Genomic DNA, 14,290 nt, shown 5'->3' on the forward strand with positions numbered 1-14,290 from the left:
CTTGTGTTATTCCATGTGGACTATACACACATGTAAAACCTTCAGTGATGTTCAGGCAACTGTGGCCGATTGCATGCTTTCAGTTATTCTTAAGTCTTTGAACTATTATTTTCGTGATCATCAATTCCTGTGTATAAAACAACAACACAATCAGATACATAGTCTACTCAAGTCATGAAGACTAAGTACTTTTGTATTAAAAAATACTTCAAAAGTATTTAAAAATCTTCCTGCTTTTTATCTTCTTATAATTCCTGACTGCCCACAAATAATTCATTTTAATAAAATTTTGTGTTTAGGCTTAGCATTAAGATTTTATTTTGTCTTATTCATAATTTTCTTTACATGAATTGAGCCATGTTATTTTAAGAAATTTATACTAAAAATAATGTTTTGAGGTCTAAGCTGTAGCTCAGCGTGTGCTGGCCTAGCATATATGAGGACCCTGGGTGGGGTTCTTCAGAAATATCAGAAATGAAACTAAAGAGAAATAAATGTGTGCTTACATTAACTATATTTGGAAGTTTAGAAATGTGGTAGTTTGGAAAAATTATAACATGGTGTTCATATTTTATTTCTCCTCTTGTTTGGAAAGTGTCAGAAGATGACCAATACACACAAAAGCTGTGAAGTGGCATGTTTGGTGAATATTTGGGGATTTTGACTCTATTTTTGTGCTACAGATTGCAAATAAGGATGTGTTCTTAAAACCTTTTAAAAAACACTGATTTTTCTTTCATCTTAACTTCCATGATTTTGTTCATAGTGTACTGCAACTTTATCATTATTCAGAATTAGCAACTTGAGCATAATTTTAGCAAGCCATGTAGCCATCACCATAACTCCAAGTAGCCTCCTTTGCCCTTTTGCCAATTTTAAAGAAATGACCCTGAGGATTTTCTTCTGTTTTATAAAATGTTACGTTTGATAAAAGCCAAGAAAGGCAAGTAGCTGTGCAGTTACTAGGGAATGATAATGTAACTGTGGTGAAGCAACAAAGGGTCAGATTCAGTCCATACTTTTCTTTGTGTTTCCTTCTACAAAACAAAATCCTTGGTGGTATATGTAAGTTGCAACCTAAACAAATGTGATTTTCAGGTATCTCCATGCATTTTCATGCATACATTGTGTAAAATCACATTGCCTTCTGGTGTAATGAATTTATGTCCTTGGGGAAATGAGGAAGGAATTCTCGTGTCCTTACTAGCTTTGTCCATGCAGATGTAATGTTCTGGTGCATAGTTTGGGATGCTTACACGTTTCTCTCCCATTTCACCAGCTGCTTTCTCAATTTTTGTATTTCCTGTAAATACCCACAGGAAGTAGAATGTCTGTGCTAATGAGTAACAAGTATGTGTAAAGCACCCAGAAGAATCACAAGAGAACAAATAGCTCTGTTACGTTTTTGGAAAAGGACCCAGAATAGTTGCAGGCTGAGTTTGGGTTCTGTTGAGTTCAAACATTACGTTCATTTCCAGTAAGTGCTTGTTAACCTGTCTCTTTTACTTGCAGGAGAAATTCTGCAGTTCCATGTGATCAGAACACCCCCTGGTCGAGGAAATGTCACTGTTGAGTGGAAAATTGTTGGACAAAATCTCGAAGTCAGTTTTGCCAACTTCACAGGCCAACTCTTCTTTCCTGAGGTAGCACCATGAAGGGAAGTTTTGCCATACATTTTAGAAGAAAATGCAATATTTTGAGGAAAGCAGAGTAGAAAGAACACCACTAGGCTGTATTTATCATCGCTTTGTCCGCTCTATGCCTATCTTGTTTGTGTGTTCCATTGAGACATTTAGCTTGTCTTCGTTTTCACTGCTATGACGTGGAGACAAAGCCCAGTTGCTATCGCCTTGTGCACTGGGTTGAGCATCTAATGACTGGAATGCTGAAAAAGTTTTGTTTTCTCATTTTTCTATCATCACTTTTGCAAGATCTCTTCATGTTAATCCTTTCCCATGTTCATCAATCATTGATAAAGATTTAAATAAAGCCTGGTGGTGGTGGCGCACGCCTTTAATTCCAGCATTCAGGAGGCAGAGGCAGGAGGATCTCTGTGAGTTTGAGGCCAGCCTGGTCTACAAAAGCTAGTTCCAGGACAGGAACCAAAAAACTATGGAGAAACCCTGTCTCGAAAATTAAAAAAAAAAAAAAAAGATTTAAATAGATTGATTCGGATCAATTTCCGGCAGATGGAGCTGTGTTTGACTGCACAACGTCAGTGTAAGGACAATGAAAGCTGGAGCAAGTTTCCATGCAGCAACCACACAACCGAGGTTATTTCTCTCTGTTTGCCGTAGGGGACATTGAATAAAACAATATTTGTACATTTGTTGGATGACAATATTCCTGAGGAGAAAGAAGTTTACCATGTCGTTCTGTACGATGTCAAGACACAAGGTAATTTAGAATTCAGTTTTGAGCTTTTCTTTGGTGTTTTCATTTCAGACCAGAAAGAAACGAGGTGTCTTCTGCCACTGTGTTTAACAAGTGTGTTTGTGCCAAAGTAAAGAAAGTTAGGTTGGAGCCAGCATGGTGCTGTACATCTGTGATCTCAGTGCTTGGAAGGCTGAGGCAGGAGGATTGTGAAGTTCAGTTCCCACTGTAAGTGCAGGTCAGCCAGAACTATAAAGCGAGATACTATCTTTTAGAAAAAGCTACTTTAAATATTATCTGTCCCACAGAAATATTTTGTTGAGAAAACCTCTAGGATGGCATGGAAACACTTATCTCTCTGTGCTGGAGAAAACTATTCTAGTTTTTTTCTATATAGGGCTGGGAAGGTGGCTCAGTGGGCGAAGTATTTGCTGTGTAACCGTGAGGACCCAAGCTCAGACACCCAGAACCAAAGCTGGACACAGTTCTACATACCTGTAATCCCAAACACTCCTACAGCAGGGTGCGAGATGGAGACAGGAGAATCCTTGGGAGCTCACATGCTAGCTAGTCTGGCACATACAATGGCAAATAACAAAAGACCTTGTCCCAGCTGGGCCTTGGTGGCACACACCTTTAATCCCAGCACTTGGGAGGCAGAGACAGGTGGATCTCTGTGAGTTCGAGGCCAGCCTGATCTACAAGAGCTAGTTCCAGGACAGGCTCCAAAGCTACAGAGAAACCCTACCTCAGCAAACCAAAAAAAAAAAAAAAAAAAAAAAACAAAAAAAACCAAAAAACAAAACAAAACAACAAAAACAAAAAAAAACCTTGTCCCAAGTACGTAGGGGAAAAAAACCCTCAAAAACCTCACCCAGGGTTTCGACTGCTGTCCACATGTGCACTGTCATGGTGCGCATGCACACACACATACACACACATGCACGCACACACACACGCACACACACATGCATGCACGCACATGCACGCACACACACACACACACACACACACACACACAGGAACCCACCCGCACTCATCCACAAACAAGCTTAGCAATGATGTCAGATGTTGATGCAGTGCTTAGTCTTCCGAGACTGTCCTGCTGTGTAGACCAGGCTGGCCACAACTTCATGTACTCTGAGTTATCTTCCTACCTCAACCTAAGCAGGGTTTGTTGACATGTTGGATATTTATTTATTGAACAAAATATATTTCTAAAGATAAAAGTTTCTGAATTTGTTTTTCTGTTAGGAAACCAATTTAAATTTTGTACCAATTGCTGTTTATGGATAATTTAAATTTGGCCATTTTTGAGCAAATTGCCTGGGTGGGTTGTTTCCTGTCTATTACTTTCTATAATTTATACAACCAGTATAGTCTGTAATGACAATACCGTCCACACAGAAGAGTTCACAATTTGTTGTGTGGAAGGAAATTGGGATGCTTGTTAGTTTTCAGCCTGCTGTTTTCTCGGAGGGGCCTGAGGACTGGCTAGGCTCTGCGGGCTCAGCAAATATGTAGCATTTTAAGGATTTTGAAGTTTCTGAAAAGGTGTGTTCGATTTCCTGACGGGCTCCTTGATGTATTTAGGAGTCTTGCCTGCGGGAGTCGCTCTGCTTGATGCTCAGGGGTACGCAGCTGTCCTGACGGTAGAGGCCAGCGATGAACCACATGGCGTTCTGAACTTTGCTCTCGCCTCGAGATTTGTTTTGTTACAGGAGGCTAACACAACGATTCAACTATTCATCAACAGAGAATTTGGATCTCTAGGTTTGTGGGAATGAGTGGTAAATGGGATGTCAAGGGAAGGGCCTTTAGAGATTTATTTTTCAAATTCTGTTTTAAATCCATTAGGGAAAATAATGTTCAGGATAGTATTTTGTAGCATCTCTATTTTTACCAAAGAATTTATCTGTTTTCATAGAAATGCTGTGTATCAAACAGCCGTCTAAGTCCCAGGGCAGATAGTGGGCTGCTCGGGGTCTGCCTCCTAGGCTGGGCTCATTCTGTGTGGCTGTTCTTCATGTTTTTCATCATCCCTTTGCGATAAGTCAAGATAGACTAAAGCAAACAAAAGTATACAGGCCCCCGGGTATAGTCTTAAAATTCCTACATTATCACTTTCACTCTGTACTATTGACCAAAACAAGTTCCATTTAGCAAAATGCAAATCCAGAGGCAGGGCCTGCATCTTGGCTGCAGTCCACCATCCCTGTGCTGTAACACATGCGACAGGTATTTGCAATGCATGCGAAAGACTGAGGGATTCGGGCCACTCATGGGACTCACGGTAAAAGGGGAGAGTCCACAAGGAGACATGCTTTAAGGATGTGGAAAATCATAAGATCTTTTCACAACAAATTCCCTTAGGAGCTATCAATGTCACATATGCCACTGCTTCTGGAATACTGAGTTTGAAAAATGAGACATACGGAAATCCAGCGGAGCCAGAGGCTGACTTTGTCCCTGTGATGGGCTTCCTGGTGTTAGAAGAAGGGGAAACAACAGCAGCCATCAACGTCACTGTTCTTGAGGTAAACACGTATGTTATTTCCGTGATCTCATATTAGGTCTAAATAATCACAGGAAAAGTAGAAATGGATGGAATAGTCTATCTATAGCAAATGTGATTAGAGGCTTCTAATAAATGTGTGTTTAGAGGTGGTAATTTTCATGATGATTAAGATTACATAATACCTTTACTTGTCTCTGTATTGAATATTATTGTTTTTTAATAATTTCAAATTTCTTTTGGAAAATTTGAAAACTCTACAGTGTTTAGAGATCTTGAGAATTCATTTGGTTGGTCTCCCCTGCTGGTGACTTTAAATTGGTTTCTTGCTTTCCCTGACTTTTTTTCTTTCAGGTCCCCCAGGAGTTTCCATTTGTGTTTAGATTGGGTAGCCTGCTGCTATGTATTTTATTATAAAACTATTGGATGACAGATAATTTCCTTAGGACCCTTTCCTATAAAGTGACTCTGGCCTAAGAGGATCCAAGGGAGCACTTTGATAATGTCAAAGCATTCCCTGAACCCACAGAGTCATGTAGATCATAATCTTTGTGGGTAAGATTAGTTAAATCAGAAAGAATGGCAAACTCTCCAGAGGCTGATGGCAGAAAATAAGATTATGGTCAAATGTAAACTAATCGTCTTGATTGAAATTGCACTTTAAATGAGTTTCACATGGTGAGATCTTGTGTTTGGGGATTTGGGTTCAGCTATCTAAATGCACTTCTAAGAGGTTATGGAAAAAATTCTGTGGACAGAAAGGGTAAAGATGGTATGGAAGTGAGAATGACTATATACTTGAAGATGCATTTCTGTTATTTTGCATTTTCAAGTTTTATTTAAAACCTTTTATTCTGTCAGAGGCTTTTTATAGTTTTACAATATCATTAGTGATATAAGCTGTATACCCTGTGAGGATAGTTGTCCTGTGGCCCAATGGAACACGAGACAACTAAATCCAACAAAAGGTACTGTCATGTCAGTGTGTAACAGATAAAAGTCACTTCTGAGATGGGCTTTACTTCTCCTGTGCTTAGTGCTGCTTCTTTGTTTTCATTGTTGACTGTGGGACTATCGACTAGTAATAATCACTATCGCTTTCATGTGAGACTATCGATTAATAATAATCTCTATCACTTTCATGCGAGATTATCGATTAATAATAATCTCTATCACTTTCATGCGGGACTATCAATTAATAATAATCTCTATCACTTTCATGCGGGACTATCGATTAATAATAATCTCTATCACTTTCATGCGGGACTATCGATTATTAATAATCTCTATCACTTTCATGCGGGACTATCGATTATTAATAATCTCTATCACTTTCATGCGGGACTATCGATTAATAATAATCACTATTACTGCAAAGGATCCTCGAAGCAGGATATCCTGCATCCACTATTTTTAATGATTACCCACAAACAATACCAGTGTGGTTATTACTTCTCCATGAATACACGGTAGATTTGAGGCCTTGGAAAGTAAACAGCTCGCCTCAGATTTCCAGAAGTTGCCCTCAGCTTCCTGCTGCAAAGCTTACATTGCTTCCACAGCCCCTGTTCCTCCTTCTGAACAACAGGTATTAGGGAACTGGACACCTCTTGCTTACATTGTATTTAAACTGATTAGGTTCATATAGTTAGGTAGCTGATTTGGTTATAAACCGTGTTTAAAGTGTTATAATTTTGAGGTGATTTCATAGTGTTCAACCTAATAACTGCCATATATGTTTAACACTGTTATAGTTACATTTTCTAATTTTAATATTTTTCCTCTTTGTTTTCTATTATGTATTTGCTGTTTATGCATATGCATTTGTAATATAACTTAAAACATCTTACGAGTAATAATTCCTTTGAAATAATTAAAGCTTTTTCTTAATGATTGTAATTTTTGCAGGATGATATACCAGAACTAAAAGAATATTTCTTGGTGAATTTAACTCATGTTGATCTCATTATGGCTCCTCTAACTTCATTTCCTCCCAGACTAGGTAGGGTGACTCTCTTTTGTGACTCTTTTTGCTAACTTCAAGTGAAATGAAGTGACGGCATTTTAAAATCAGAAATATTCCTTGTTAGGTTTGCTATTGTTAGCTATGTGTGAAAATGAGATGCATATTTTAGACTCATTACAATTAGAGACATCATTATTGTGTAAAGCAGTATAAAGACTAATTATTGTGATGCTCTTTGAATTTTACAACTATATTATAGCCAGATCTGCAGTCCACAAAGTAGTAGTACTTCCTTCAAATGCATTTTTCTTTCATTTTCTCTTAAAATATAATTAGCTATTTTCCTAAGCTGTCCACTTTATTTTCTTTTAAGTTAAGCATGTGTTTTGTGTGTTCTGCTTCTTGCTTTTCTGATCTTTGATCTTTTTTCTTTTCATGCTTTTGGAAAACATAATTTATTACAGACTAAAAGGTAAAACCTGAATCTTGGTGTAAACTTACATAGACCCTTCATAAGATACACCCAGGTCCAGCTTGCCACTGTGATGTGTGCGAGGTGGCAGTGAGTAGCATCAGGGTCAGGCTGTGTCACTGCTCCAGCCACGGTCGTAGGTCTACGGGACAAAGTGAGCCCGGGTAAGGAGGAACAACAGAAAGCTTGGACAGGTGTAGCAACCTGAGAACTCCTTTCTAAGGCTTAATGTAACAACTTTGAAAATAGTAGTGTGTTTTCTACATGTCATTGGTTAGTTTTAGATTATTCCGATGACTAAGCTCCTTATGACAAGTGTTAATATAAGATTGTTATCATTCATGCTAGGAGAACAACACAGCACTTCATCTTTCATAGCTCATATCAGTGCAGTCTGAATAGAGCTCTTCCTGGTCTGGTCCTGATTCTGATATGTGGTAGTGCTATCATTTCTCACATCTCCATTTTAACCATGAGACAATGGGAACTACAAGAAACTAGTAACATACTTCAAATTATAACCAGAACATGAAAGAGCTGCTTTTTTCTTATAAACTAAAAGTTTAATTTTTTTTTTTTTGGATTTTTCGTGACAGGGTTTCTCTGTGGTTTTGGAGCCTGTCCTGGAACTAGCTCTTCTAGACCAGGCTGGTCTCGAACTCCCAGAGATCCGCCTGCCTCTGCCTCCCGAGTGCTGGGATTAAAGGTGTGCGCCACCACTGCCCGGCTTAAAAGTTTAATTTTAATAATCTGTGATTTAACTCTCAAAAATTTTTTTGTTTATTTTTGGAATTGTAATTTTATTTCAACACTTCTCCTTTTTTCCTCCTTCCAGACCCTCCCAAAGACTCTTGACTGCTCTCTCTCAAATTCATGGCTTCTTTTTTAAATTTATTGTTATAACATTAATAAATGTGAATTTGTATATACATATATACACATATATATACATATATATTCACAAATAAAATATGTTGAGTCCATACACACATACACATTGTAATTATTTGCTGTGATTTTAGAATGAATGACTGTAATAATAATAATAATAATAATAATAATAATAATAATAATAATAATAATAGAATGTCCACAGGGTATAAATCCTGATTTCATACTGTCTTCTGAACATTATTATTCTCTTCAGTCTAAAGACAGTTGATCTTTTTCTTTATACACCTCAGCAGTTATGATAATTGTCCTTAAGTAAAAGATAAAGCATGTGCACACACACACACACACACACACACCAGAAGGAGAATTGTTTCAATATAGAAGAGCAGCTATGTGTAGTCCACTGAACTGTATGCACAATGGACAGAAATGCAACACAGAGAAGAGAACTGTATTAATTTTTGCTCTATCAAAGCCTTTCTGTAGTAGCCTGTATTAATGTTTTTCTCTATGTCGCTCATTCACACACATATTTTCTGTGACCTCCTTTCACTTTTAAGTTTGTTTTTCTTTTTTCTTCTCTTTCCTACTCTTCCCACTTGTACCACTTTCTCCCTTCCTAAAATACAAAAGAGTGGTAAATACTGTTTCATTTATTCAAAATAAACACCTCTAGCTTGAAATGCCATGTTGTTCTTAGTGAAATAGTTATACATCAGAAACTCTTGATAGTAAAATATTCTTTTTCTAATGTCACCAGCATTGTTTTTCTATTTCCTTAAACATCTTTTCACTACCTATATACCTACATATGAAAATTTATATAGCTTCATTCTTAAATTCTGCGCCAGACAGTGTCTTTAACTATACTTTAAGTGGCATTATATTAACATATAGTCATTTAATACATCTCTGTTTTATCAGACTCAGAAGGCTTGACTGCACAGATTGTCATTGAGGCCAATGACGGTGCCCAAGGTGTAATTGAGTGGCAGCGTAGCAGGTAAACCCAAGGCTGTGTAAGCTCCTCTCTTAATTCTGGATTCTTCCCAGTTACCAAACAGAAATTATGAGAGAAAAATGAATCTGTTCTCTTGATCCCAGATTTGAAGTGAATGAAACCCATGGCACTGTAACCCTGGTAGCCCAGAGGACCAGAGAGGCCCGTGGCGAAGTTTCACTGTTCATGTATGCCCAGAATCTAGAGGCCCAGATGGGGCTGGATTACATGTGCAGTCCTCAGGTAAGGCTCTGCATAACCTATGATGTCATTTATCAGCACTGTCCTTTGAGAATTGTAGTGATGTACATCTTGCATGAATAAATTAATCTTAACAACCAATGTGTACACTGCTCCGTAGTGAGAGCAGACAGAAGATTTCTATACTGTATGGTTCTCTCTGCTGTAATAAGCCTTTGAATTAAGTTTAATGCTATTCTAAATGTCACTCCGAATTCACTATTTTTTGCAGTATTTAATTCTGAAGACTGCTAGGCCATGCATTAACAATGTTAATCGTTAGACTCCCCCAGAGTGTATCATATACAGCTGGGAAACTTACACTCTGCTCTCTCTTTGTTTTGATTTACTAAGACACTTCAAGCCCTTAAAATAGGTTTAAAAATCCTTTTCTGTTTATCTCCTTCATTCCTTAAACAAATGTTTGCTTTCTTCTACTCTGTAAATTTAACTTGAAATATTTTCGATTTAAACAAAAAGATATGTAAAACCGTATGTGTCTGTACACGCATGTGTGCCAGGAGGATTCCAGAAGAAGGTGTCAGATCACTGGAGCTATACTTTCAGGAATTTACAAGCTGCATGGTGAAGGTTCTGAGGACCCAACTTGGGTCCTCTGAAAGAAGAGCTAATGCATTTAGCTGCTAAGCCATCTCCACAGCCCTTATAATAGCTTATTCTCTACATCAGGAGTTATGTGGTGTTGCTTTCTAAACATTTTATGAAAACTCAGAGTCAATTTAAGTACATGGTCTTCTATCTTTTTGACTAGATTCTTCATTTTGCTGATGGAGAAAGGAATAAACCCGTGGAGGTTGTGATCCTGGACGATGACATTCCAGAAGGAGATGAAAGGTTTCAGTTGATATTAACAAACCCTTCTCCTGGACTAGAGCTGGGGAAAAATATAATTGGTAATTAGTCATTTCTTTCCCACAGTCTACTTTTTCCTGTCTCAGCTTCTGCAGTGTGAAGGCAAGAGGGATGAGCCTCTTCCTAGTCTCATAAAGAAAGCCTCCCAAGTCCTACATTTAGGTGTCCTGTCAGTGATAATGAGTTGACCCTGTGAGTTTGTGAATATGAAAACAAGGTCAGAGTAGGTTGACACAACAGAAAACCTCGTGAATCTATGGAGTTTTGTAGAAAGAAAACCTATTTATTTGTGTACTTATTATAATTTTTTATTCTTTGACAATTTTATATACATTTACAATGAAATATACTTGTATCCACCCACACTTCCCCCCTCCACTTCCCCTTGGATCGCTCTCCTCCAACATGTCCTATTGATGGAGGCTGCTTGTTCGTTTCCTGGCCACCCAGACCCGAAATAATCACACGGAAACTGTATTAATTATAACACTGCTTGGCCAATTAGCTCATGTATATTTCTAACTAATTCTTACATCTTGACTTAACCCATTTCTATTAATCTATGTATTACCATGAGGTTCATGGTTGACCAGTAAGGTTCTCTAGCATCTGTCTCCTTCAGCAGCTACATGGTGTCTCCCTGACCTGCTTTATTTTTTCCAATATTTAGTTTAGCTTTCTTGCCTAGCTCTATTCTGCCCTGCTGTAGGCCAAAGCAGGTTTTTTCATTAACCAATAAAAGCAACACATATACAGAAGGATTACCCATGCCATTTCTCCTTTTTTGTCCAAATAAAACAGAAGGTTTTAATTTTAACATAGTAAAATAAAAAACAGGTATCAAACAAGAATTACAGTTGCAATATTTATATCTACTTTATCTTTTATCATAACTAAGGAAAACTATAATTACAACTATCTATTCTTTAACTCTATCAAAGACCCCAGAAGGATATAATATTACCTAAGTAAATAGGAAGTGCATTGTAAGCAACTTTCAAAACTCTACAATTGACAGAGACTTCTCACTGCCTGGAAAGTCACCCAAAGTTATTCTGTATCATTACAACATCCATTTTCAGCCTTCAGGACTATAGTATATTGCAGATTTTTCCATGAAGCAGAACATTTGAAAGATTGTTTCACCTCTATTGGCAATTTGTCAGTCACTTTCTCCTGTATTCTGCAGAATGTCTGACAGACTCTTTCATGAATCAGGAACCATAAGTGACTGTATTACCTCTAGGCAAGTTCAGCAGTCATATTTCTGTCAGTCCTGTATGTCCAGTTCATACAGCATACCATCACACAGTCCAGGAAATAGCATTTTCTTGCCCAAATGAGTAAAAATCTACAGAAGGAGCCTCTTTGATGCCCATCATTTTCTTGAAGTAGATTGGTGCTGCCAGGAACAGATGTGTCTCATTTTCATGAAAAGTCCTAAGTTCTTTTTTTTTTTTTTTATTCTTTTTTAATTAAAATTTCCACCTGCTCCCCGTTTCCCATTTCCCTCCCCTCCTCCCAAATATTGCCCCCTCCCCCCACTCCCCTCCCCCTATCCCCACTCCTCTTCTCCTCCCCCCACACCATTCCCCCTCCCTCTCGATACTGAAGAGCAGTCCAAATTCTCTGCCCTGCGGGAAGACGAAGGTCTTCTATCTACGTCCAGGAAGGTGAGCTTCTAAACAGGCTAAGCTCCCACAAAGCCAGTTCATGTATTAGGATTGAAACCTAGTGCCATTGTCCTTGGCTTCTCATCAGTCTTCATTGACCGCCATGCTCAGAGAGTCCGGAATCAACCCATGCTTATTCAGTCCCAGACCAGCTGGCCTTGGTGGGCTCCTAATAAATCAGTTCCACTGTCACAGTGGGTGGGTGCATCCCTCGTGGTCCTGATTTTTTGCTCTTGTTCTCCCTCCTTCTGCTCCTCATGGACCTTAAGAGCTCAGACCGTTGCTCCAAATTGAGAATCTGTCTCTACCTCGATCCATCGCCAGATGAAGGTTCTAAGGTGATATGCAAGATATTCATCAGTATAGGATAGGGTCATTTCAGGTTCCCTCTCCTTAGTTGCCCAAGGTACCAGCTGGGGACATATTCCTGGACACCTGCGAACCCCTCTAGAGTCAAGTCTCTTGCCAACCCTAAGATGGCTCCCTTAGATAGGATATATACTTCGCTGCTCCCGTATCCATCCTTCCTATATCCCAACCATCCCAATCCCCCGAGCTCCTCCCATCCTCCCCTTCTCATATTTCTCATCCCATTTCCCCTTTGCCCCATGCCACCTCACCCGCAAGTTCCCAGTTTTTGCCCTGCAATCTTGTCTACTTCCCCCTCTCCATGCGGATGACTATATGATTTTCTTTGGGTTCACTTTCTTATTTAACTTCTATAGGATCACACATTATATGCTTAATGTCTTTTATTTATGGCTAGAAACCGATTATGAGTGAGTATATCCCATGTTCCTCTTTTTGGGTCTGGGATACCTCACTCAGGATAGTGTTTTCTATTTCCATCCATTTGCACGCAAAATTCGAGAAGTCATTGTTTTTTACTGCTGAGTAGTACTCTAATATGTATATATTCCACACTTTCTTCATCCATTCCTCCATTGAAGGGCATCTAGGTTGTTTCCAGGTTTTGGCTATTACAAACAATGCTGCTATGAACATAGTTGAACAGATACTTTTGTCATTTGATGTGGCATCTCTTGGGTATATTCCCAATAGTGGTATTACTGGATCTTGGGGTAGGTTGATCCCAAATTTCCTGAGAAATCGCCACACTGATTTCCAAAGTGGTTGCACAAGTTTGCATTCCCACCAGCAATGAATGAGTGTGCCTCTTTCTCCACAACCTCTCCAGCAAAGGCTATCATTGGTGTTTTTGATTTTAGCCATTCTGACAGGTGTAAGATGGTATCTCAAAGTTGTTTTAATTTGCATTTCCCTTATCGCTAAGGAGGTTGAGCATGACCTTAGGTGTCTTTTGGCCATTTGAATTTCTTCTGTTGAGAATTCTCTGTTCAGATCAGTGCCCCATTTTTTTATTGGGTTCATTAGCATTTTAAAGTTTAGTTTCTTGAGTTCTTTATATATTTTGGTGATCAGACCTTTGTCTGTTGCAGGGTTGGTGAAGATCTTCTCCCAGTCAGTGGGTTGCCTTTTTGTCTTAGTGACAGTGTCCTTTGCTTTACAGAAGCTACTCAGTTTCAGGAGGTCCCATTTATTCAATGTTGCCCTTAATGTCTGTGCTGCTGGGGATAAACGTAGGAAGTGATCTCCTGTACCCATATGTTGTAGAGTACTTCCAACTTTTTCTTCTATCAGGTTCAGTGTGTTCAGACTAATATTGAGGTCTTTAATCCATTTGGACTTGAGTTTTGTGCATGGTGATAGATATGGATCTATTTTCATTCTTCTACACGTTGACAACCAGTTCTGCCAGCACCATTTGTTGAAGATGCTCTCTTTTTTCCATTGAATACTTTTAGCTCCTTTATCAAAAATTAGGTGTTCATAAGTTTGTGGGTTAAAATCAGGGTCTTCTACTCGGTTCCATTGATCGACTTCTCTGTTTTTATGCCAATACCAAGCTGTTTTCAATACTGAGGCTCTGTAATAGAGTTTGAGGTCAGGGATGGTAATGCCTCCAGACGATCCTTTATTATATAAGATTGTTTTGGCTATCCTGGGTTTTTTGTTTCTCCATATAAAATTGATTATTGTCCTCTCAAGATCTGTGAAGAATTTTGATGAGATTTTAATGGGGATTGCATTGAATCTATAAATTGCCCTTGGTAGAATTGCCATTTTTACTATGTTGATCCTCCCTATCCAAGAGCAAGGGAGATCCTTCCATTTTCTGGTATCCTCCTCAATTTCTTTCTTCATTGACTTAAAGTTCTTGTCAAATAGATCCTTTACTTCCTTGGTTAGGGTTACCCCAAGA

General features: G+C 38.6%; 1 protein-coding gene across 1 annotated transcript in view; it reads left to right on the plus strand.

The window, feature by feature from the left end:
• Adgrv1 (adhesion G protein-coupled receptor V1) overlaps window positions 1-14,290 on the plus strand; it is a 550,578-nt gene that overhangs the window by 98,701 nt on the left and 437,587 nt on the right. Inside the window, exons 36-43 of the mRNA XM_057789515.1 lie at window positions 1,513-1,643; window positions 2,298-2,397; window positions 3,967-4,146; window positions 4,747-4,910; window positions 6,797-6,890; window positions 9,145-9,223; window positions 9,325-9,463; window positions 10,233-10,374. Of these exons, the coding sequence (XP_057645498.1) occupies window positions 1,513-1,643; window positions 2,298-2,397; window positions 3,967-4,146; window positions 4,747-4,910; window positions 6,797-6,890; window positions 9,145-9,223; window positions 9,325-9,463; window positions 10,233-10,374 (1,029 nt within the window). The remainder of the gene's footprint in view (window positions 1-1,512; window positions 1,644-2,297; window positions 2,398-3,966; window positions 4,147-4,746; window positions 4,911-6,796; window positions 6,891-9,144; window positions 9,224-9,324; window positions 9,464-10,232; window positions 10,375-14,290) is intronic.

This window comes from Chionomys nivalis, chromosome 15 (assembly GCF_950005125.1).
Source record: "Chionomys nivalis chromosome 15, mChiNiv1.1, whole genome shotgun sequence".
Classification (NCBI taxonomy): domain Eukaryota; kingdom Metazoa; phylum Chordata; class Mammalia; order Rodentia; family Cricetidae; genus Chionomys; species Chionomys nivalis.